Source organism: Idiotropiscis lumnitzeri, chromosome 17 (genome assembly GCF_059441095.1).
Source record: "Idiotropiscis lumnitzeri isolate Australia: NSW breed Sydney's pygmy pipehorse chromosome 17, RoL_Ilum_1.0, whole genome shotgun sequence".
NCBI classification, from domain to species: domain Eukaryota; kingdom Metazoa; phylum Chordata; class Actinopteri; order Syngnathiformes; family Syngnathidae; genus Idiotropiscis; species Idiotropiscis lumnitzeri.
In genome coordinates, this window is record NC_142407.1 from 14,887,451 (window position 1) to 14,907,988 (window position 20,538).

General features: G+C 46.3%; 1 protein-coding gene across 2 annotated transcripts in view; it reads left to right on the forward strand.

The window, feature by feature from the left end:
* tiam1a (TIAM Rac1 associated GEF 1a) overlaps positions 1 to 20,104 on the forward strand; it is a 32,853-nt gene extending 12,749 nt beyond the window's left edge. For both annotated transcript variants that reach the window (XM_088279333.1, XM_088279334.1), the window contains exons 4-28: positions 198 to 475; positions 1,112 to 1,384; positions 1,521 to 1,758; positions 2,230 to 2,402; positions 2,839 to 3,063; positions 3,767 to 3,952; positions 4,649 to 4,801; positions 4,875 to 4,949; positions 6,597 to 6,767; positions 6,846 to 6,950; positions 7,193 to 7,274; positions 7,976 to 8,062; positions 8,804 to 9,022; positions 9,527 to 9,633; positions 14,286 to 14,507; positions 14,585 to 14,653; positions 14,726 to 14,851; positions 14,943 to 15,051; positions 15,138 to 15,317; positions 15,530 to 15,745; positions 16,241 to 16,299; positions 16,396 to 16,492; positions 16,622 to 16,709; positions 16,927 to 17,102; positions 17,499 to 20,104. In XM_088279333.1, the coding sequence (XP_088135459.1) occupies positions 198 to 475; positions 1,112 to 1,384; positions 1,521 to 1,758; positions 2,230 to 2,402; positions 2,839 to 3,063; positions 3,767 to 3,952; positions 4,649 to 4,801; positions 4,875 to 4,949; positions 6,597 to 6,767; positions 6,846 to 6,950; positions 7,193 to 7,274; positions 7,976 to 8,062; positions 8,804 to 9,022; positions 9,527 to 9,633; positions 14,286 to 14,507; positions 14,585 to 14,653; positions 14,726 to 14,851; positions 14,943 to 15,051; positions 15,138 to 15,317; positions 15,530 to 15,745; positions 16,241 to 16,299; positions 16,396 to 16,492; positions 16,622 to 16,709; positions 16,927 to 17,102; positions 17,499 to 17,956 (4,172 nt within the window). In that variant the 3' untranslated portion in view covers positions 17,957 to 20,104. The remainder of the gene's footprint in view (positions 1 to 197; positions 476 to 1,111; positions 1,385 to 1,520; positions 1,759 to 2,229; positions 2,403 to 2,838; positions 3,064 to 3,766; positions 3,953 to 4,648; positions 4,802 to 4,874; positions 4,950 to 6,596; positions 6,768 to 6,845; positions 6,951 to 7,192; positions 7,275 to 7,975; positions 8,063 to 8,803; positions 9,023 to 9,526; positions 9,634 to 14,285; positions 14,508 to 14,584; positions 14,654 to 14,725; positions 14,852 to 14,942; positions 15,052 to 15,137; positions 15,318 to 15,529; positions 15,746 to 16,240; positions 16,300 to 16,395; positions 16,493 to 16,621; positions 16,710 to 16,926; positions 17,103 to 17,498) is intronic.
* Positions 20,105 to 20,538: the final 434 nt, after the last annotated feature.

Here is a 20,538-nt window from a genome sequence, read left to right on the forward strand (position 1 = left end):
TACAATGTAGAAAATAAAAATTTTCAGTTTTATTTTGAATTACAAATTCCAGTTTATTTTGGCACAAACAAATATTTCTAATGTAGCAGTTTTACATCACATTTAGCGTTTAATCACCTCGATTGTACAATATTTTCATGTTGAATATAACGCTCCTAAAACATACTTGCACTCGCGTGTGTGTGTGTGTGACACAGCTGCCGCTGCGCGCGCCGCGTCCCTGGACCACCTGTGCAGCCACCAGAGTGTCGGCCTCCGGGGCCACCGCAGAGATGCCGAGCGGGACGGAGGCGACGATGCCGACCCGGGGCCGATGTCTCCGAGCGAGGAAGACGGCAGCGGCGGCACGTACGGTGCCTTCACGCTTCCCTGCCGACGCTCGCACTGCCTCTCGGAGGGCCTGACGGCGCTCGGCTTGGCGGCGGCGCCACCGCCACGTCCTGTTTTTCAGGGACGCCGTGCTCAAACCACGCAGGTAAACAATCAACTTGCACAGTCTATATTTGTCATGTTAACATAATTTACATTCAATGTGTTTTTGATTGCATATTAAAAATAATTTTTAGAGAAGGGTTCACACTTGTTGTTTTAATTATTCATTGAAGCTGCCCTCTCAGTTTGACTCAAAAAAGTCACCCGAAGATTAGATAAGGCAACACCAATTTTTGTCACATCAGTAGAAACGTCCACGAAAAGAGAAGCTTCCTTGCCAAAGGCCCCAAGCTGCACCCTAAGTACTCATCTCAAATTCAGCCAGCTGTGTGTGTGTCAAGGGGTGATGTGTAGCAGCTATAAATAGCCGTGCAAGGCCGCAAAACACGGAGGAAAAAGAACACAAGAGTCACAGTTTCTTAAAAGACGAACTCTAAGGAGGACACTGAACCTCTCGTGGAAAACTTTCCAGCGGAAACTCACGCTCGCACACTTGTGTTAGCGCACACACACAGACCATATATAAATGGCCGCATTGTTTGTGCCAATAAGCTCCTTCTATATGCTAGTGACATCCCATCATTCCTTTAGGTTGGTGGACCCCGTCGTTAGGAAAGAAAAAAAAAGTCCTTCTATGTAGCATTTATAAAGTACACACAATACTGCATCCTTTTGACAGGACATCTCGGCCGCCCTGGACGAGGGCAGCGAGTATGGCGACAGCGGCATTGATGGCGTGGCAGCAGAGGCGGAGGCGGCGGCGGACGGCGAGCCATTGTCGCGGCGCTGCAAGGCCATGTCGGCGTCCTTCTCCGTGTACTCGGCCGTCGAGAGCGCCTTCTTCCGCAACGGCAGCGACAGCGGCAGCAGCAGCGCCGGCGTCGCGGAGGCCCGAGGCGGCGCTGGAGGTGTCTACGAGAACTTCCGTAAAGAGCTGGACAATCAAATCTGGGTCGGTTTAAGTTGGGGTTCAACATAATTCCTTTTGAAAAACAAACTAAAGAGACATAATACGAATGCCTGTTTATATAAGTATGCATAACCTCCGACAAATGTTCATTTTTATCTGCTCGTTCGTCCCCCTTCAGGTGCACCGAGGCCAGGACCGCTCAGAGGAGGCGTATTCGGCGGTCAGTGACGAGCAAAGCAGCGGCACGCTCAGCAGCGCTTACCCGTCGGAGTCGGCCGTTGCGTCGACCTGCGCCCATAGCACGGTGCGCAAGGCAGGCGCGCTGGCGGTCAAGAACTTCCTTGTGCACAAGAAGAGCAAGAAGGTGGAGCCGGCCGCCAGACGCAAGTGGAAACACTACTGGGTCTCGCTGAAAGGTACGCAAAACCAAAACGCAGCGAAGTCCATGTGACCTTGAGCGGGGTTCTCCGATGTGCGTCTTTGTGTGTTTTTCATTATCCGTCCTCTGCCTCGTTTAATTTCACGCCCGTGTGTGCGTCTAATCCATTTCATCCTTGTGAAATGCACAACAAACGCCTGCCTCGTCTTCATGCAGATGAATAAATCACTTCTACAGAACCGTGTCCAGAGGACATGCTGACACTGTATGTGCCCTGGAACTGTTTTTCTTTTTTTTTTTTAGGTATAGTTAACGCTTTTATATTGGGTGTAATTCCACTCTCGACCTCTAGATGGCAGCAGACTATTTAGTTACAGCGTGTTTTGAAAGAAGAATGTACAAAAAGTATTTCAGCTCAGCCTTGTTTTTATTATTAGTCATCCTGAACTGTAGAAATGTATTGACTGTGAACAAAGAACAGATGGGCATTTTTTTGCGTGCGTTGCAGGCTGCACGCTGTTCCTGTACGAGTCGGATGGTCGCTCGGGCATCGACCACACCAGCATTCCTAAACACGCGCTGTGGGCCGAGAACGCCATTGTGCAGGCGGTGCCCGAACACCCCAAGAAGGATTTTGTCTTCTGCCTCAGCAACTCGGCCGGAGACGCCTTCCTCTTCCAGGTACGCCTTTCTCCCTTGTCAGTATGTACGGCACGTCCGGTACGTTGACGTGGTTAAAGGGCGTGCTGTCGCTGAGCATTGTGAGCGATGACAATTTGTCATTTGTACGTCGGCATCTGTCACACTCAACCAAATGGAGACAAAAGACGGCGTGAGGAAATCTTATTAGGCTGCCTGACCGCTGCCCCTATTGCACATCTTCATCCGGACCTCATTTGCATACCACCTGACTTTTTAAACTCACCTATTTAATGTACTGTATCTCCATCTATTGGTCTAACCTACTATTTGCTCTGATTTATCATACCTGTAAAATGGGCTTCTTTAATTAATGTTATTTCATTTGTAATTATAATTTGCTGTAATTTAAAACATTTTGTTGTGTTTGTCGCCGTGAAGTCCTCATCGTCACGGCTTGCGTTTTGTCTCCCATCAGACCTCGGGCCAGACGGAGTTAGAGAACTGGATCACAGCGATACACTCTGCGTGCGCGGCCGCTCTGGCCCGACAGCACCACCGCGACGACACGGTGCGCCTGCTCCGTGCCGAGATCCGCAAACTGGAGCAGAAGATCGACATGGACGAGAAGATGAAGAAGATGGGCGACATGCAGCTGTCCACAGTCACCGACGGCAAGAAGCGGAAGACCATCCTGGAGCAGGTAGGCCAAAAGTATTTGTTGGACGTCTTCAAGCTTTTGGTTGGCTGAAAGGGCTTTGGGACTATTAGCGCCACCTGTTGGCTTTGTCATGCACATGACTTCTTGGGAAAAGAAATGGCTTGTTTTTTTTTATATTCAGCACACTCAAATTTTCAATTTTGGTCATACAAAAATATGCAACTTTTTCGGAAAGTTATCAGTACGATTAAAAAAAAACGTGCAGTAGGGGACAACAAAATATGATGTAACCATTTTTAGTACAAAAGTTTTCATTTAATTGTAATTTTATTTTGTTTTATATATATTCTAATTATTTATTTATTTTTTATTCAGTGTTATTTTGTCTAAATTAATTGTATTTCGGTTGCTTTTGTTTTTTTAATGTAAATTTTTACTTTGTTTTTATTGAATATTTTATTAATTTCAAAAATTACATTTGTGAATTAAAAATTTTCTTGGGTCTGATTGGCTAAAACAACCTTCCAAATCGGCCTTGTATACTGTCGCACTATGTCTCAAAGCACTATATAAATGAGCTGTTTTATCATTTTGTGTGTTTCACCTCCCACGGCCCACCTTGCTGTGCCTCGCACAGTCGTGAGCTTCATCATCATCATCACTCCCACTCCCACATCTCACTCGTCGAGCCAGGCGCCATGTTCTTTTCTCGCCGTTCAAGCGATGTGGCCTTTTGTCCATTCAGATCTTCCTGTGGGAGCAGAATCTGGAGCGTTTCCACATGGACCTGTTCCGCTGCCGCTGCTACCTGGCCAGCCTGCAGGGAGGCGAGCCCCCCAACCCCAAGCGCCTGCTGGGCTTCGCCTCGCGGCCCACCAAGCTCGCCATGGGTCGCCTGGGGATTTTCTCCGTGTCGTCCTTCCATGCGCTGGTACCACTCACACGCCAGAAAATGACACAGTTGTATGTTTGTTGTCAGGAGGTGGAATGGTTGCCACATGCGACCCGATAATGGTGAAGCAGCGTGCAGCTTATTCAGTCAGCAGTTACTAACGATGGTGCTGCTTTTACGGGAAAGAAGAGCATGTTGTCCAGGAAACAAAGAATACACGAACAAGCACACACCATAGTTTGATGGTGTTGATTGGCAGATCAATATGAAGCATCCCTGAGGCGCTTTCCCAGCAAACAGGCTTAACTCCCTCTCTCTCGAACCCATCTTTTCCTCCCTCCCTCCTTTTCCATTGCCTTCATTTGTCTCCTTATCTTATGCCCCCCCCGTTTTCGCCCCCCCTCTACTCCCCGCTGTCTCGCACTGTCAGACATCAACCCACAATTGATTTTTTTTTTCCCCCCTCACCGTCCGTTTTATTTGCAGACAGTATTGTGAAGCATTCAAATCCTTCCTGACGCTTTCTGCGGTATAATAACGTTGCCACAAAAATAATTTTTCCAGCAATTCTATGCATACCATTTCATTTTTTTTATATTCGTATTTAAAGTACGGTACATATTTTTTTCCCCTTTAAAGTATTTTTTTTCTTTATCATAAATACACGTGATGCGTAAGCTCGTATAAAAGGATAACAAATTCAAATTTATGAAATATCCTTCTGCGTTTTCTCAGGTGTCTGCGCGCACGGAGATGGGCGTGAAGCGGCGCAGCCAGGCCACGCCTTCTCGCACCTTCAGCAAACGTAGAAGTCGCTTCTCGTCGCTGTGGGGGATCGACACCGCCTCCCGCAGGAAGTCCAAGGCGCAGCACCCCGCCATCAGCCAGGTGGCCGCAAATCAACTCTGTGGAGCGCCTCATTGTTGTCAACGTGCTCAACGTACATTCTACATCTGAACAGGTGTTTGTTGACGGGGCTGAGCCGACCAAAGCGGCTACGGAACCGACGTATGAAGACTCGGCCAGCGACAAATCTGTAAGATTTGACTTGATTTTGTTGTCATTTTCTGCACGTTTTGTCCAAATTCATATCACTAGTTGAGTTGAGTTGGGTTTTTTTTGTAATGAATAATGGTGTTTCCAGTTTAGTTCTTTTTTTGTGATAGCTACATAGTGTTTCTGTTGGTTTGACAGAAGCTTTTTGTGAGCAAGGGGCTTTGATTTGGATAGTCTGTGGCTGCTTAAAACTGGCACTGCTTTAGTTCTGGTTGGCGCTATTTGATATTTTTGTACCCAGATGAGCATTTTGACTGCTACGTTAGCCCCTAGTGCTAGCCACAGACTTGCTTAGCTTCCGTCCAAACACGATTTTTGGTGCGTACGTGTCTCCAGGCTAAGGACATGTGTCTTTTTCCGAACTTACTGGAGCATCTGATGAGTCTTTGCGCATGTTTAATGGATTACAAGCTTCTCCACTGCCCTGAGGCCAAAAGCAGCAGCTTGCCGACATTTTCCACCTCCTTTTACCCAGATCCCTTTTGTGTTTTTTTTTCTTTTTATTTTGTCTTATTATGGGGAACCATGACTGAACCCTTCCACATCCGAGCGCATCCCTCTGAGGTTACGTCTTTCACTTGACGCTATCTGCCGGATTAATTCTCTCGCAAACCACCCTGGTTTCTGATCCACACGTAATGCAATTATTCTTATTCCCAGCCATCTTTTCTGCCTGTCAAAACAGCACATCCTAACCCCGCTTTGGCACCTACTCGTCTCCTCTTTTCCTTCGCTCGGGGCGAGCCGGAGTTTAGGGGGTCTCGGAGGTCTTTGTCTGCCTGACAATCCCACTGAGGGACATTTTGATCTCATATCTTCACCTAACCTTTTGGCAAAATAGCTGAATCTCTATTTTAGGGCATGGTTCCTTGTGGTTATTGTGGGTCTAGTCTTGATAGACATGCCTATTAAAGTTCACATTGCGAATTAAACTGGCTTTAGGTGATAAATTTTCAAGACCTTGTGTAGCAAGTATAGTGTAGCGTTTTGTTTTATTTCAAGAATGCAAATTTTGCAAAGGCCAAGCTCAAAAATTATCCTAAAATGGTCGCCTCGACACAAAATGTCAGCCTGTTAGTCGTAGGATTGTAAAACTCGGATGCTACAGTAGTACATCTGTGCGGAACGCTTCCAAACGGTCGCAGCTGATGGCTTTTTCCCGTCTTGTTTTTTGGCAAATCCCACTGACGGCGCGGAAGCATCTCAGATGGGCCAGATGGCGCTGAGCTGAGCTGGTGGTGGTGGGGGGTTCAAGGACCCGGGGTGGTACCCTATGCGGACCCCCTCGTCTGTTGAAAATGTATCAGTGAAGGGGGGAAACAGAAAATAAGATGGTGAAAGCTGTCACCTGATATGATCGGAAAGATAAGCATGTGTGAGGTCCTGTTGATGCGGACCGGGCTGACAGATTGGCGCGCACACAAGCTAAAAGCCACTTGGGAACTCAAGGGGATCACAAATGAGATTTTGTAATTAGGCCTCCAGATGCTTAAGACCACCAGCAGCTTACATTGGCTCTCCAATGAGATTAATATTAGGAACTATATCGAAAAATGACTATATTATCGAGTATTTCCAGAAACCTGTCCTAAACTACTATGTATGTATTCATTGGTCCTGTTTACAGAAGGAGAGGGAGAGCTCGGTGAAGAGTCTTCCCCAGGTGTCTCTGGACAACGACGTGTGGCTGCCGGAGAGCCTGGCTCCCTCCTGGGTGTGCCTGCCTGGCGACCAGCCCGTCCTGGCCGTGGTGCAGCCTGGCGACACGGCGCTGGAGGTCCTGAGTGCCGTCTGCAAGGTGATCATAAGAATCCAACCTTTTTGGAATTCCTGTGTGTTACTTCAGAAGTGGTTTAGGGTTGATTTCTTCCTGCAGAAAAACAAACTGGACCCTTCAGGTCACTACCTGCGCATGAAGGTGGCCGTGGATGGACGGACGCTCTTCTATGTGCCCGCACATGATGAAGACATCTATGATGTGGTGAGACATTCAAATGTCGTTGTATCGTTAAGGCGCTATTTTCTCCTTCACCTGGAGTGCTCTTCATCTTCCTTGATCAACATTCACGCTTATCTCATTCTTATTTCTCCGCATGCACGCACACGCACACACTGACCCTCGCGACCTTGATTCACCATTGCTTTGTCACACATGTTGAATAAAACATGAATCTCTTTCTCAAGCGTGATGACCGTCACGCCGTTTTGTTTCTTGTTTTTCAGATGTACCAGGAGATGGAGATCTGCACCAAAGCCACCAGGCTGATCCAGTTCGACCGAGCCGAGTCGTGCACGCTGGGCTATGGTAGGCTGGCCTCGCCTTCAAAACGGCTGTCGCCGATTGATTTTTGGGACGGTGCTCGTTAGTGAGCGTTTTTGACCTCAAGTGGAACTAATTGCTGCATTCCTGTCAGCTTTTGCGTGGAGGAGGAACCAAATGTAGGAAAGTGAGGCAGGAGTAACTCAAAAGTGAATTTTAATGTAAACAAAGAGGCGAGTGAAACACGCTGATTGACAACTGACATGAACAATGAATCGACAAGAACTCAAAACAAACAGGGAACTAAATACAACCAAATTAACGAGACAACAAGGAACACCTAGGGCAAGACACAAAGGGTTGGAGGGAGCTGATTGGTTAACGCAAGCGCTTGCGTAAATGGACACAGGTGGACACAACAAGCATGACGAGACAGAATACACAGGAAGACGAGGCAAAACAAAATGAAAGTCAATAGCCCAAATCAACAAAAGAGATCACGACAGTTTCGGCTGCCGCGGCAACTCGAATGGGCTGTGCGCGTCACTCGCTGGATATTGTCACTTGCGTTCTGATTCAGTTAATGAAGAATGAGTTTTCAAAATAGGGATTTGAATTATGGATTCAGGCCTTGGTTCGCATTTCAAACAAGGTAAAAACTGGTTTAGGGTTTCGAGGCATGTTGAGGAAAGCCTTAGAATTTTAAATGCCATGTCTGTCGCCCCCCCCATCCCCTCCATGTTCAGGTTTCTCAGTGTCTGTTCTGGACGAGGACGGCACCCAGCGGCTTCACATCACTGACGTCAAAGCGGGTGGACTCGCCTCCGCTAAAGGTACTGAGACCAGCTAGCCAAGCATGACACCAACTTCACATCCTGCTGAGTCACACACACACACACACACACGCTCATTGTTATTGGGTCAGCCAGCATGTTCCATTGATCCACTGAGAAGAATGTGCGGAGACTGAAAGAGATCACGCAAGAAAACCAGGCCAACACTGCAGGCTTTACGCCGAGCCGTCGCTCTTAATGTAGTCACACGCGCACAGCAGCCGCACAGGGCCTAGGGGCTTTATTTCTTTCGGTCCGAAAACGACTCCACCAAACAGCTGACATTTCCCATTGTAGACAAGTAGGTCACAACTTGAGGCCAAATGTGACATTTGTGTGCAAAATGTGTGCACAGGTGAGCGGTCTGTGTCTTTATTGACTGCTAATTGGCTGTCAATTAGGCGAGCAGGTGGCTCGAGATGTTCGTGTTCACTCTGAGTTGACTTTTTGGAAAGTTGGGTTTTGAGGTAGGGTAGTGTCTCAGTCAAAAGTAAGTTTTTCAAATTGGCCTGGCAAGCTTTCAAGTTTGGGTATGGGAGTCAGCTAAAGGAAAGATTTCTTGTGGTGAGGTTATTAGGTTTTCAAGTTAGGGTTTCAAGTCCCGATGATGGTTTAAGAGTAGGGTTTCAAAAAGTTAAGCATTCCAAATTAGGGGGCGCTTCTGACATCTTCTGAAACGAAAGTTTTATTTTGCAAACTACTTAATATCGACCGTGTGCCCCCCGCTGCCGCCGCCTCAAGGTGTACGAGCCGGCGACGAGATACTGACGCTGAACGGGAAGCCAGCCGCCGCCCTGCAGATGGACGACATGCGAGCGGCGTTCGCCTGCCAGGCCCTGACGCTGAGCGTGGGCGCCCTACCCCGCTTGGACCCCGCCGCCCTGTGCCCACCGCCGCCACCCCGACGCACTGACACAGAGCCTGCCGCTGCCGCCACCGACATCTTCTCACAGAGCCAAGGTCAGGAAGTACTTGGAATTTGGGTTTCAGGGTTGGGCTATGGTGTCAAACGAGTGTTGGGGTTTCAAATTAGGGTTTAGAGTTAGATCCAAACTGTTGTGATATATTTGAAGTCGTTTTTGTATTCCCTGCATGCGCTTGTATTGATTTAGAAGTGGCGTGTTGAATTTTTCTGACCTTCTTCCAGATGGTCTCTTGAAAAGTGACATGGCAGCTAATGCTAATTCAATACCTGTCCTCTTCATCCGCACGCAAGGGCACCGCTTTTTATGATTTTGGTAATTAACATGCAGGAAGCTCATTAATATTTATGAGATGCTGTCACATGTCAGGAGCAACGGAAGCAAGCACTCCAGCTGGAGGTTATTTACTTAGAAACGACAAAGACGTGCACAGTTAGATCCAAAGGAGGAAATTGACAACCTTCATTATCCCTCATATTTTTTTTTTTTTTGTAAGAATACCTTAAACATATTGTGCAAAATGTTTGCATGTCCTCCACAGAGGAGATCCTGGATGATGTGTCTGGTCTTACTGTGGAGGACAGTTTGGACGAGGGGGTGGCGCAGAGTCCCGTGGATCCTCCCGACGCGAAGATCTATGCGCAGAAGGTACGATGCTTCTGCCCACTTTCACGCAGATTATGAAAGCATGTCATGCGTAAAAACAACACCCAGCTGCATCGAGCACCATTCTTAGGCCTACATATTTGAGTCGCAAAACATATTATATATCGGTATAAAGCTTCTTTACCACCAACGAGGCGCTCTAAAATGACCTTGAGAGCTCAAATTCTACACCTTGGCTATCAAGTGGAGCTTTTTTCAAAACGGGCGCATCTGCATCTCTCAGTGTAACGTGCGCGCACACACAGCTGACAACGAGGCACTCTAAGGTGGCCACACCAGCGCGATTCCCTGGACCACACGCAGGTTGTCAAGTTGGAATCTTATTTTTCCTCCTCCCGGCAATTCCACATTACTAACCGTGAAGGCCAACAACGAGTCGCTCTAAAACGATGACACTCGCGTGAAATCCGGGTCTACGTCTTTCTATTGGCACTTCTGCCTTTGTCACTGTTTCGTGTGTGTACTCAAGGCTGTCCACTGAAGCACTGTATCAGAAAGGAAAGATGAATTTTCTCGGTCTAGGCATATCTAGCTTGCCAAATCCATGTTGCACGTGTGCGTGTGCGCGTGACTTTTGACAGGCAGGTGTGAGACGAGCGTATGATTTAGTAATCAAGCGGCCGTCACCTCTCATCAGCGCGCCGCCATTGTGATGATTGTCGCTTGTAGAATGGCAACAGACCTCTTTGCCTTTTTCCCCAGATCCGCTCGTCACCTCAATCCCCTCTGTCACCATGGTGACAGCTGTTACCTTAGTGGACATTTTCTTACATAATGAGCCTGTTGAAAGGTTAGACGTGAGGATCAAGGACGAAACAAGTGTTGCGCTATGGAAGTGTTAGCATGCTTAAGTTAACTGTATGTAAATGCTGTTTAAATAAGAGATTTTTGATTTTCAATGCTTGAGCCTCCCCCTTCACTGCTCGTTAGCATAAAGGACTTAGGAATTTGGTTGCTGCCTGTCAGCAAACACACAAAATCCTGGCAAATGTCTACCCCCCCACTCCACCATTTTCTCTCTCCCTTCCCTGCTTTGTCTCACTTCATCTCACCCGGCGGTGAAGGCGGGACCATTTTTAATTATCGGGCACTGTCGTCGCTTCATTGTGTCATTTAGAGCAGACAAACGAGTGTCTGGGACGACGACGAGCTTCATTATTTTAGACAAAAGCACCACCGCTGCCTACAAATGTGATAACCAGAGGGAGGGAGGGGGTTGTAAGGGGGGGGGGTGTCACTTGGGATAACAGCAATCACGGAGATGATGATAGTGCTGATTGTCGTCGTTCCCAGTGGAGAAAGTCATGTCTGCCTGTCATTTCTATACTTTATTTTTCTTCCTTACCTGGAGGCTTTTGAAATGAAAAATGTGATTCCAATGCTCAAGTGGGCTTGGTTTGTCCTGATTGACAGAAATTGCTTGCTTCTTTGTTGTCATTAGCCACTTCTCATGTACAATCATGATTGTTGATTGTACTGTCACAGTCTGTCCACTAGAGAGCGCACTGTCCTCGTCAATTTTCCAGCACAATAACTCCCATTTAATAATCCTTCAAATACTGTAGTCTGACCTCATTTTGAATTCAATAGTTATTCCAAAATTATCCTTAAATCGTATCTTAATCCTGATCTTCGTTCAAAAGGTCTTAATATTGTCATGCACTCATAACTAAAAGAATAATACAGAAAAAATATTCTGTCCCAAAAAAATCAAAGTTTCCGTACAATATTACATACCCACATAAATTTTTCTCTATGACTTCAAAAATGTCTTTTTTTTTAGTTTTACTTTCATATTCCACAACTCACTCAAAATAAATAAAACCTATAGTTAAAAAAAATATTGTAAAGTGTAATAATTGACTTTCCAAAATGCAGACTTGCATTATTATCAAATATATTTGAATCCATAGAAAAAATCTGTTGGTCAATTACAATTTCGTCTGCGGCTTTTAAAAAAATGTCTGTCATTTTTGTCAAGTGCACACTTGTCCTGATTAAACGTGGATATAATTTCATACACGTCAAGCCAAGAACTGGCATATGTTGTGCGAAACTAATCTCTGTTTATCCCACTTTTCGCTGGCGGGCGTGGCGACGGCGACAGGTTGGCGCTTGCCTTCCAGCTCCTCCTTCCACACTGCATTGCTTCCACACACGCACACACACTCCTACACAAACACTCGCTCCATAGCTACAGCCTGTTTTACATACAGTGAAAAGATGCGTGGCACCTGCCCGGGGCATAAGGTAATATTCTCCTCATTGATGTATTTACTTGTTTTACTTTCAAAATAGCTTAAGTAGCCGTGTTTTGGCGCGACATTTGTTTTCTAACGGGTGGTCCCGTTATGTTAATGGTGTGTCACAATGTGTGCATCAGTCAGTTGGAATTAAGGCGCGCTTCTGTGATTACGTAACTGCATGTGTGTGCGCGCGCGTGTGCCTGTGTGTGCGTGCAGTGCAGCACCAGGTGTGTAGACTTTGGAATGAAAGTGCGCAGCCTATGAGGGTAAAAACCCCACCAATGAAGGTGTCGTTGCAGTTTGTTAGTTTTCTAGCGGAGGCTGTGCAAAAAATGACTAAACGGCCCTCCGCCAATGTTTCTGGAGAAGCAAGGTGTGACGTGTTGAGGGAAAGGTGTGGAGCAGGTCTGGAATGGGGTTTTCAGAGCACATGATGATGAATAAAATAAGTTTTGTTTTTTTCCTCTCTCTCCACTACAGCGCTTACCATTGCCGTTGGTTTATCTGTTAGCAGTGTTATGCAAACATGACTCAACAGACCTCCGGAAATATTTCTGGAAAAGCAAAGTGACGGGTTAAGAGAAAAACGCCTCATTTTTGATGCAAGTCCGGAATGGGCTCTTGTTTGAATAGCAAATGGAGGACATGATTTATTTCAATCATTTTTGTTTGTTTTTTTTAACTTCCAAGCGACTTGTCATTAATTTGTTATGCAAAAAAATTTAAATGGAACGCTGGAAAACTTTGTGGAGAAGCAGCGTGACACATCAAGGGAATAGGAGAGAAAAAATATACATTTTTTTTTTTGCAGCTCTGCAATGGCACTTAATCGTTACGTGAAACATAATGACTCGCTTTCTTGCTGATCCAATCAATCTTTGCTCTGGTTTAGTGTTGCTGTCTGTTATGCTTACATAAGCAAGTGAGCGTATGCGCTTCCTTCCTTTCCCTCCTCCCTCTCTGTCTCCTCCTCCTCTCATGTTTCTCAACTCACGGAGACGCTGCTGCTGCTTCTTCTCGTCTTGCTTTGCGGGACGCCTTTTCTTGTTGTCACAAGGCTTTTTGGTGCTTTTGTTTGCCCACCCCCGCACGGATGTTTGAGCCGTGATCGGAGGCCCAGCATGTCCGTCTTCAGGAAGTCCAAGAGGAGGACCAGAACGGGCTCCAAGTGGGCATCCAAGTTGGTCCGTGATGTTTTTCACCTGGTGAGCTGCAATCTTGTTTGTGCTGAAGGCGCATTATGATTTATGATGACGCCGACTTGTTAGCCGGGCATGCGTTAGCACGTCGCTAACGGGGTGTAGCATCTCGCTTGTTAACGAGTGTTGGCTGCGAAGTGGCTTCTCCATGTCGTGCTGACATCGGTCTCTGTGCCACCGTTACTCCACTGATGGGCATTCTTCTGACTGCGCAGGGTGACACCTCACTTTAGGGAGTCATGCGCTCTGGTTTAGACCTCCCTTGAGGGAGGCATCCACCGCGTTCTCACGGAAGGAAGTTTTACACTTTGTCGTAAACTTGATTGAAGCGGGTCAAACACTGCTTAAAACATTGAGAATTGCCCTGTGTGGGAGGCCTCCAGGAAGGGAGTCATACACACAACTTTGGTCCTAACTTAAGGTAGTCATTCAAAAATGTGTACCTCACTTAAGGAAGTCACACACTGCTTTAAATCTTGCTCATGTATACACGCCCTTGATTAAGCAAGGATACTCAGAAATGTAGACCTCACTTAAGGGAGTCATGCACTGCACAGTGTCAAGTGAGGGTGGAACCCAGAGTGTATGACTCCCTTGGAACATGACATAAATCAGCGTGCACGAATCCCATCTAATAAGGGCGAAACCCTTAAGTGAGGGCTACAACTGAGTGTATGACTCCCTAAAACTAGGCTGAAAGCGTGTTAGACATTCAGGTTTGTCTATTAGGTTGGCTGTTTGTTGTCGTTTAGTCGGAACAACACCGGCTCTATGGAAGATGCCTATCTGTGTTCGCACAGATGCGACCGTGCTACCAAACGGGTTTGAACGCCACCACGGAAAATTAGCTGTCGTTTGCATGTCGAGAACGAGCGACGAGGCGTGCAATGCGCTTAGACGGTCTGTTGCCGCCTCCGCCGTCTCGTCTGTCATTCTTAATTGGATCCTGCTTGGATGCGCCTCGCGTTTAAAGCTCAACACAATTTTGTACATAGGGAGTCATACATTGCTTTAGGGGTTCATACTCTCTGCTTTCGATCTTGCAAATGAGTCATACGTTTTGATTTAGACTTCGCGTGAATGGATTGGTTTTTTTTTTATACGCTGTATGTCTCACATAAGGCTGCAGGTTTTATTTTTAAATTTGGTCTGATTCAGTTCATGAGTCCGCATGCGTTCCTTTCCTCAGAACGCAGAGCAGGCGTCCTCCTTCCACCACCGCAGTCACCACGACGCTCCTGAGTGCCCGATGTCGTCTTCCTCGTCATCCTCTTCGTCTTCCTCGTCATCCTTGTCCCCCAGCCCGGTGTCGCCTCTGCCGCCGTCCTGCGCTCAGCGTCAACTCTCGCACGCCGACAAGCTGCGCAAAGTCATCAGCGAGCTGGTGGACACGGAGAAGACTTACGTCAAAGTCGGTGGTGACCCGCGTGCCCTCCCTGCCTCCGACCTCGTGGCGGCATCTAAGTTGGTTCCTTTTCGTGTGTGCAGGACCTGCGTTGCCTCATCGAGTGCTACTTGACGCCGCTTCAGAAGGAGAGCTTCCTCACACAGGATGAGGTAAGATCGTCTCTTTCTGAACCACGACCGGACCGTGATCAAGTATTTGACATCTGCGCTGGTCTGTCCCAGCTGGACGTTCTTTTTGGCAACCTTGGCGAGATGGTGGACTTCCAGGTGGAATTTTTGAGGACGCTGGAGGACGGCATCAGTCTGGTGCCCAATCTGGACCAACTGGAGAGAGTAGAACAGTTCAAGGTGGCGAATAAAAAGGATGCTTTAGTTCTGGTTTCAGGGAGTCACACACTGATCTAGACCTCTCAAGCGAGTCATCCGCTTGTTTCCACAGAAAGTGCTCTTCTCCTTGGGCGGCTCGTTCCTGTACTACGCCGACCGCTTCAAGATCTACAGCGCCTTCTGCGCCAGCCACACCAAGGTGCCCAAGGTGCTCGCTAAAGGTGAGTGGAGTGCGTCCTTACCGACCTCGAAAATGCTCTTTGGTTTTGAACGTGACGATGAAAGGCGTCGTGGTTGTGTCGTCCAGCCAAAACGGACCCAGAATTCAAGGCCTTCCTGTCCGAGCGGAACCCCAAACAGCAGCACTCGTCCACGCTGGAGTCGTACCTCATCAAGCCCATCCAGAGGGTCCTCAAGTACCCTCTGCTCCTCAGGGAGCTCTTCTCCCTCACGGACCCCGACAGCGATGAGCACTACCACCTGGACAGTGAGATTTAGCACGCACTCCTTCATAGATCGCAAACCATGCTGAAGGAAGTCGTACACTGTGCTTCAGACTTTGATTACATAAACTCTCTAGTTTCGACATCACTTCACGGAGTCATACGCTGGTTACGACCTCGATTAAGGGACTGTGATTTGCTTAATAAGGGCGACATACATGACATGTGTCCTTTTTTTAAATTTTTTTTTAATTAGTGGCCATAAAAGCGATGAACAAGGTGGCGAGTCACATAAATGAGATGCAGAAGCTGCACGAGGAGTTTGGCGCCGTGTTCGATCAGCTCATCAGCGAGCAGAAGGAGGTGGGCGACCTGTCCATGGGCGATCTGCTGATGCACTCCAGCGTGGTCTGGATCAACCCTCCGTCCTCGTTGGGAAAGAGCAAGAAAGACCCAGAATTGGCCACATTTGGTAAGCGTCTACAAAATACCAAATGCACTTTTGATTGACTTCAACATGCTTCCATTTTGAGGGATGTCTAATGCAATGTTTGACTTTTTTTTTTCCTTTTTAGCTTGTCTTGGTTGTTTTACTTTATGTACAGCACTTCGTACGCCCCCATATTGGTTTTTAAAGTGGTCTTCAGATAAAGTTGAGTAAAATGTAATAAATAAAATTAGTGAACAATGGACTTGTAATATTTATCTGCACCTGACAACATGAATGCTCTGTATTGTTTACAGTGGAAATAAAAACTTTGCATAGGATATGATCTTTGCGCTACATCTTTATCATGTTATAAATTCCTCTTCATTGCCCCCTTTTACTGTTTTGCAACGTGCTGGGCTTTGATTCACGGAATTAATTTTACAACTATTATATCACACCAAAAAAGAGCGCGGGGCTGTGGAGATGATTTATCTCTAAATGATCTTTTTTTTTTTTTCTTGTTTTGTTTTCTCTTAGTGTTCAAAACCGCTGTGGTGTTTGTGTACAAAGACTCGTCAAAGCACCGGAAAAAAGCGGTGAGGATGCTTTGTTCCTTCTCAAATCCAAATGTCAATTCCAGTACAGTGCCCCCTGTTGCTTCATGATTGTACTACACTCTTTCTCCCCATCAGAGCGTCTCACACCGCGCATCCATGAACGATGACCGCGATCACTTCCGCTTCCGTCACATGATCGCCACCCACTCGCTGCAAGTCCGCGCCCTCGCAAGTACGCCAACGCTAAATGACATCATCATCCCAAAACGTTGGGCCTGCTAATGGCCCAGAATTTAATCGAGATTAACAACTGCAATTAACTTTTACATATCTTCTTTGTCTTGTGTGTTTGTGAGTGTAGACGCCGAAGGCACGGCCGTGTGTGAAATAGTCCACACCAGGTCGGAATCCGAGGGTCGACCCGAGAGAACATTCCAGTTGTGCTGCAGGTTTGTTTGAACTTTTATTGACCGTAACTAAAGACTCTTGCCATGTATATTCATGAATTTATGACTTATTGTATGGGCTACCATCTGTGTATTTTTTTATGCAGGTATTTATTCTAACTTTTTTTTTGTTTCATCATTTTTATTTTATTTTTAGGGAGAAATTACTTGAATGCCTCCTTGTTAAACAGCCAACGTCCTGTTTACTTTTTGTGTTCAGTTCTGCGGAGAGCAAGAAGGATCTGCTGAAGGCAGTGCACTCCATCCTCAGGGAGAAGCAGCGGAGGCAGCTGCTCAAGACTGAGTCGCTTCCCCTCAGCCAGCAGTACGTCCCCTTTGGGGGCAAGCGGCTCTGCGCCCTCAAGGGGGCGCACAGGCCCGCCGTCAACCGAGCAGGTGAATCAAAAGTTGGATCGAACGCTCAGCAAAAAATTCATCACTTGGGACGAGCAAGTGACAGCTAATCCAGCGGTCTGTCTTCTCTCGGCTCGAACATTACAGAGAAGTAAGAGTTATTTCGGGCCTGTACCGATGGAACAAAAGCGAGTAACAAAAGCAGAAATGTGTAAATTCGTCACTGAAAATCTAAATGAAAGTAACTGCAGAAATGGTGATGGTGAAAATTATTTTATTTTTGTTCCTTTTTCCCGCCAAAGTCAATAAGCATCCTGATGCTATCAGGTTAGGAGCAAAATAGTGGCCATTGAATTGCAAAGTCAATTGATACACACCGAAGGTAGAATGCCTACCAAAACCAAACGTGTCTCTAAACTTCCTCTGTCGTGTGTACAGCTTCGGCTCCGTCCCGCTCGCTAGCTCGCAGGAAGTTGATGCGAAACCGCTTTACCATCGACACGGACCTGGTCTTGGACACGGATCCGGTCTTCAACAACAACAATCACCACCAGGACTCTGACCGGGCCACAACGCCACCCGCCACCCCCTCGTCGCCGTCCCGACACGGGCACGAGCCCGCGTCCTCGGAGCTGTGGCTAGAGCAACAGTTCGACCTGCGGCCGTACGAGGACGGCGCCAAGGTAAAGGAGACGGACATTTTGAGCGACGACGACGAGTACTGCAAGTCGCGGCGCGGCGCGGGGCTGTCGGCGCAGACAGCCGAACTGGACGCCAAGATGGACGCTATGGAGATCCGCGGCGTGCTGAAGGCGTGCGCGGCGCAGCGGGGGCCCGAGCGTGACACCGTGTGGGTGCGCAGGGACGACTTCGGCTGCAACAGCGACGTCTTCTGACGCCACCGCACACCTGTCCCGTCGGCACCAATCACATGGATCTGATGTCTTGAATGGATGTGCTGGCCAGTTTATTAGGTACATCTGCGTCCATGCGAGTGCAATTTCTACCTTCTCCCCTCCATGAGGAACACTGATGAGCCTCGTTTTCACTTCAGTGCAAGAATACTTTAAGTTTCATCATGATATGCTGATAGAGCAAGAGCGCTTCTGAATTAAAGTCCAGAACCTTTTTTTTTCCCAATAATGTTCCATGGCGCCCTGCTGGTCTAAACACAGTATTCTAATTAATATTGTTTGTGGACTATGAATTAAGCATAAAAATCCACCAGTTTTTCTCCATCTCAGGGGGTGGCCATTTTGCCTTTTACTGCCATTTGCTGTCACCTGAAAATAAAATCACGGCGCCTAAGGGCTCAGCTTGCGAACGTCACATGACCAAACCGAGAAAACAAGTGAGCCGTGACGGTCGTTACCTGAGCCCTTAGGCACTGCGATCCCGTCATTTTTAGTCGAAAACAAATGGACGTGTAATGCACAATGGCCGCCCGAGGTGAATAAAATCGTGCGGGTTTTTCTGATTTATTTTCCAAGTAATAACTCAGAATCGCGGGGGCGCATGTTGTAAAGAAAATGGATGTGATAATCCTGTTTTTCATCCCTCAACACTCTGGCAAGAACCCTATTTATTTTGAAGAAGTTCCCCAAATTCACAATTTAGGAGTGAGAATCCCATCGACCAATAAGAGACTGCCAAAATTGTTGAAATCAAAGGCACTACTAATCTAACTTTGGAAATATACTCTCGGAGCAAGAACCCTATTTTGAAGGATGGACCCAAAGCCACAGTATTTACCAGCAAGAACCCAAGCCAAGTAACTGAGATCCGAGGCCACCTCTATTCCAAGTTTTCCGAATAGCCTTTTAGTGCAAGGATCTCATTGATTTTGATAAATGCAAGAATCCTGGTGGTTTTCGAGGCGACATATTTTTCGGGCCCTAAAGTCTATTTTTCCACACAAAACCTTTTGAACTTGTCTATTTTTATGACTCTTTTTGTGCCGTTCACTTTTCCCTGCAGGGTTCTGTGGTGCTGTTGATGGACTGAGTGGTCAGGATGTTTGTATTTATAAGACCCAAAAGCTCACTTTTGATATGAAATGTTTGTTTAAAAAAAAAAAAAAGGAAAGAAAGAGAGGATCAACTTTATTGCCTTTCTGCTCCAGTGTTTACAACAGTCTGCTCTACGGCGCTAATGCACCCTTACACGCCACTAAACGTCCAGTCAATATCGGCTTTCTCACAAAAAAAAGCTGCTTGATATGTTTATTTGAATCAACAGCAATACAACTAAAATGGCAAGTAGAAAAGATTAGTGGTTAACAGTTAAACCAGTCACGGAATATCCAAATGAAAGCACTTTGTTAAAAAAAAAAAAAAAAAAAAAGGCTGCTCATCACAGTTGAGCATTGTAGCGAGCCAACAGTAACGGGAAGCAACACGCCAAGTAGACACCCGCTAATATAAAAGTTAAAACTGTAAGAAAAAAAGTAATACAATATCCAAATTAAAATACACCAAAAGCTATTTGATTTGCATGTCCAGTAACCAAAAGAGGAAGTAGCAGGCCTGCCAAAAATAAAACCAACAGTGCTAAACTTGGCAACACTCGCAATTTAGCTTGACACTTGATACTATCTGAATATCCCCTTTGCTGTGTTTGAAGGCAAACTCACACACGAATGCCTCTATTGCTAATGCTAAAGCTAATGTCCGGTTATAAACCCCCCCCCACATCATTTCAGAGGTCAATTCCCGCTTGAAACCTCAGCAATAGTCCTAGTTTACTTGAAAGTCATCCCTGCAGTGTCTCCTCCTGTCCACCGGGCGCCGCTGTTTCACTGCTTGTCGTTTGCACAGAACAAAATGACACACCAGTCGCCGACAATGAGCCGCTTTTGCTTGTAGTTCGTAGTCTTTTTGTACAAATAATCGTGATGCAGTTCCTAGCAGTTAAGTTTTGGGATTGAGAGGCACATTCACGCCAGTTCCCTTTTGACTCGTCTTTGTACTTTTTGCTACACAACACGTGGAGTATTATCCTTTGTATGACGCCAACAACAATAAACTTTATACATTTACACTTTCTGTGTGTGTGTGTGTAATGCCACTTTATTCTCACCGCATCTTTTAGTTACCATATGCTTTATATTTATTTTAGAAGTTTTTTAATTTTAACTTCTCAAACACTACCTTTAACACAGATTGTACATATTGCGGGGTATGCATTATTTATACATCTATTTTATATAAATGTATAGGTAGTTTTGAAATGCTATCTTAAAATCTTTCCGAATGGTGTTTTATAAAATGGCAGGAAATGTGTCATACACTTGACGGCAAATGGAATGCGCTTTGTTACAGCTCTAGCTGTTGTGAAATGCGCTATATAAATAAAATTGTATTGTACCGTATATTCCATGGAAGAAAAATGGCAGTTTCACAGTTTGAGGGACCATTTTGGATGTCCACATAAAGTGCCTTATGCAATGTTTCCTTTCTATCTCTCTGTGTGTGGCTGA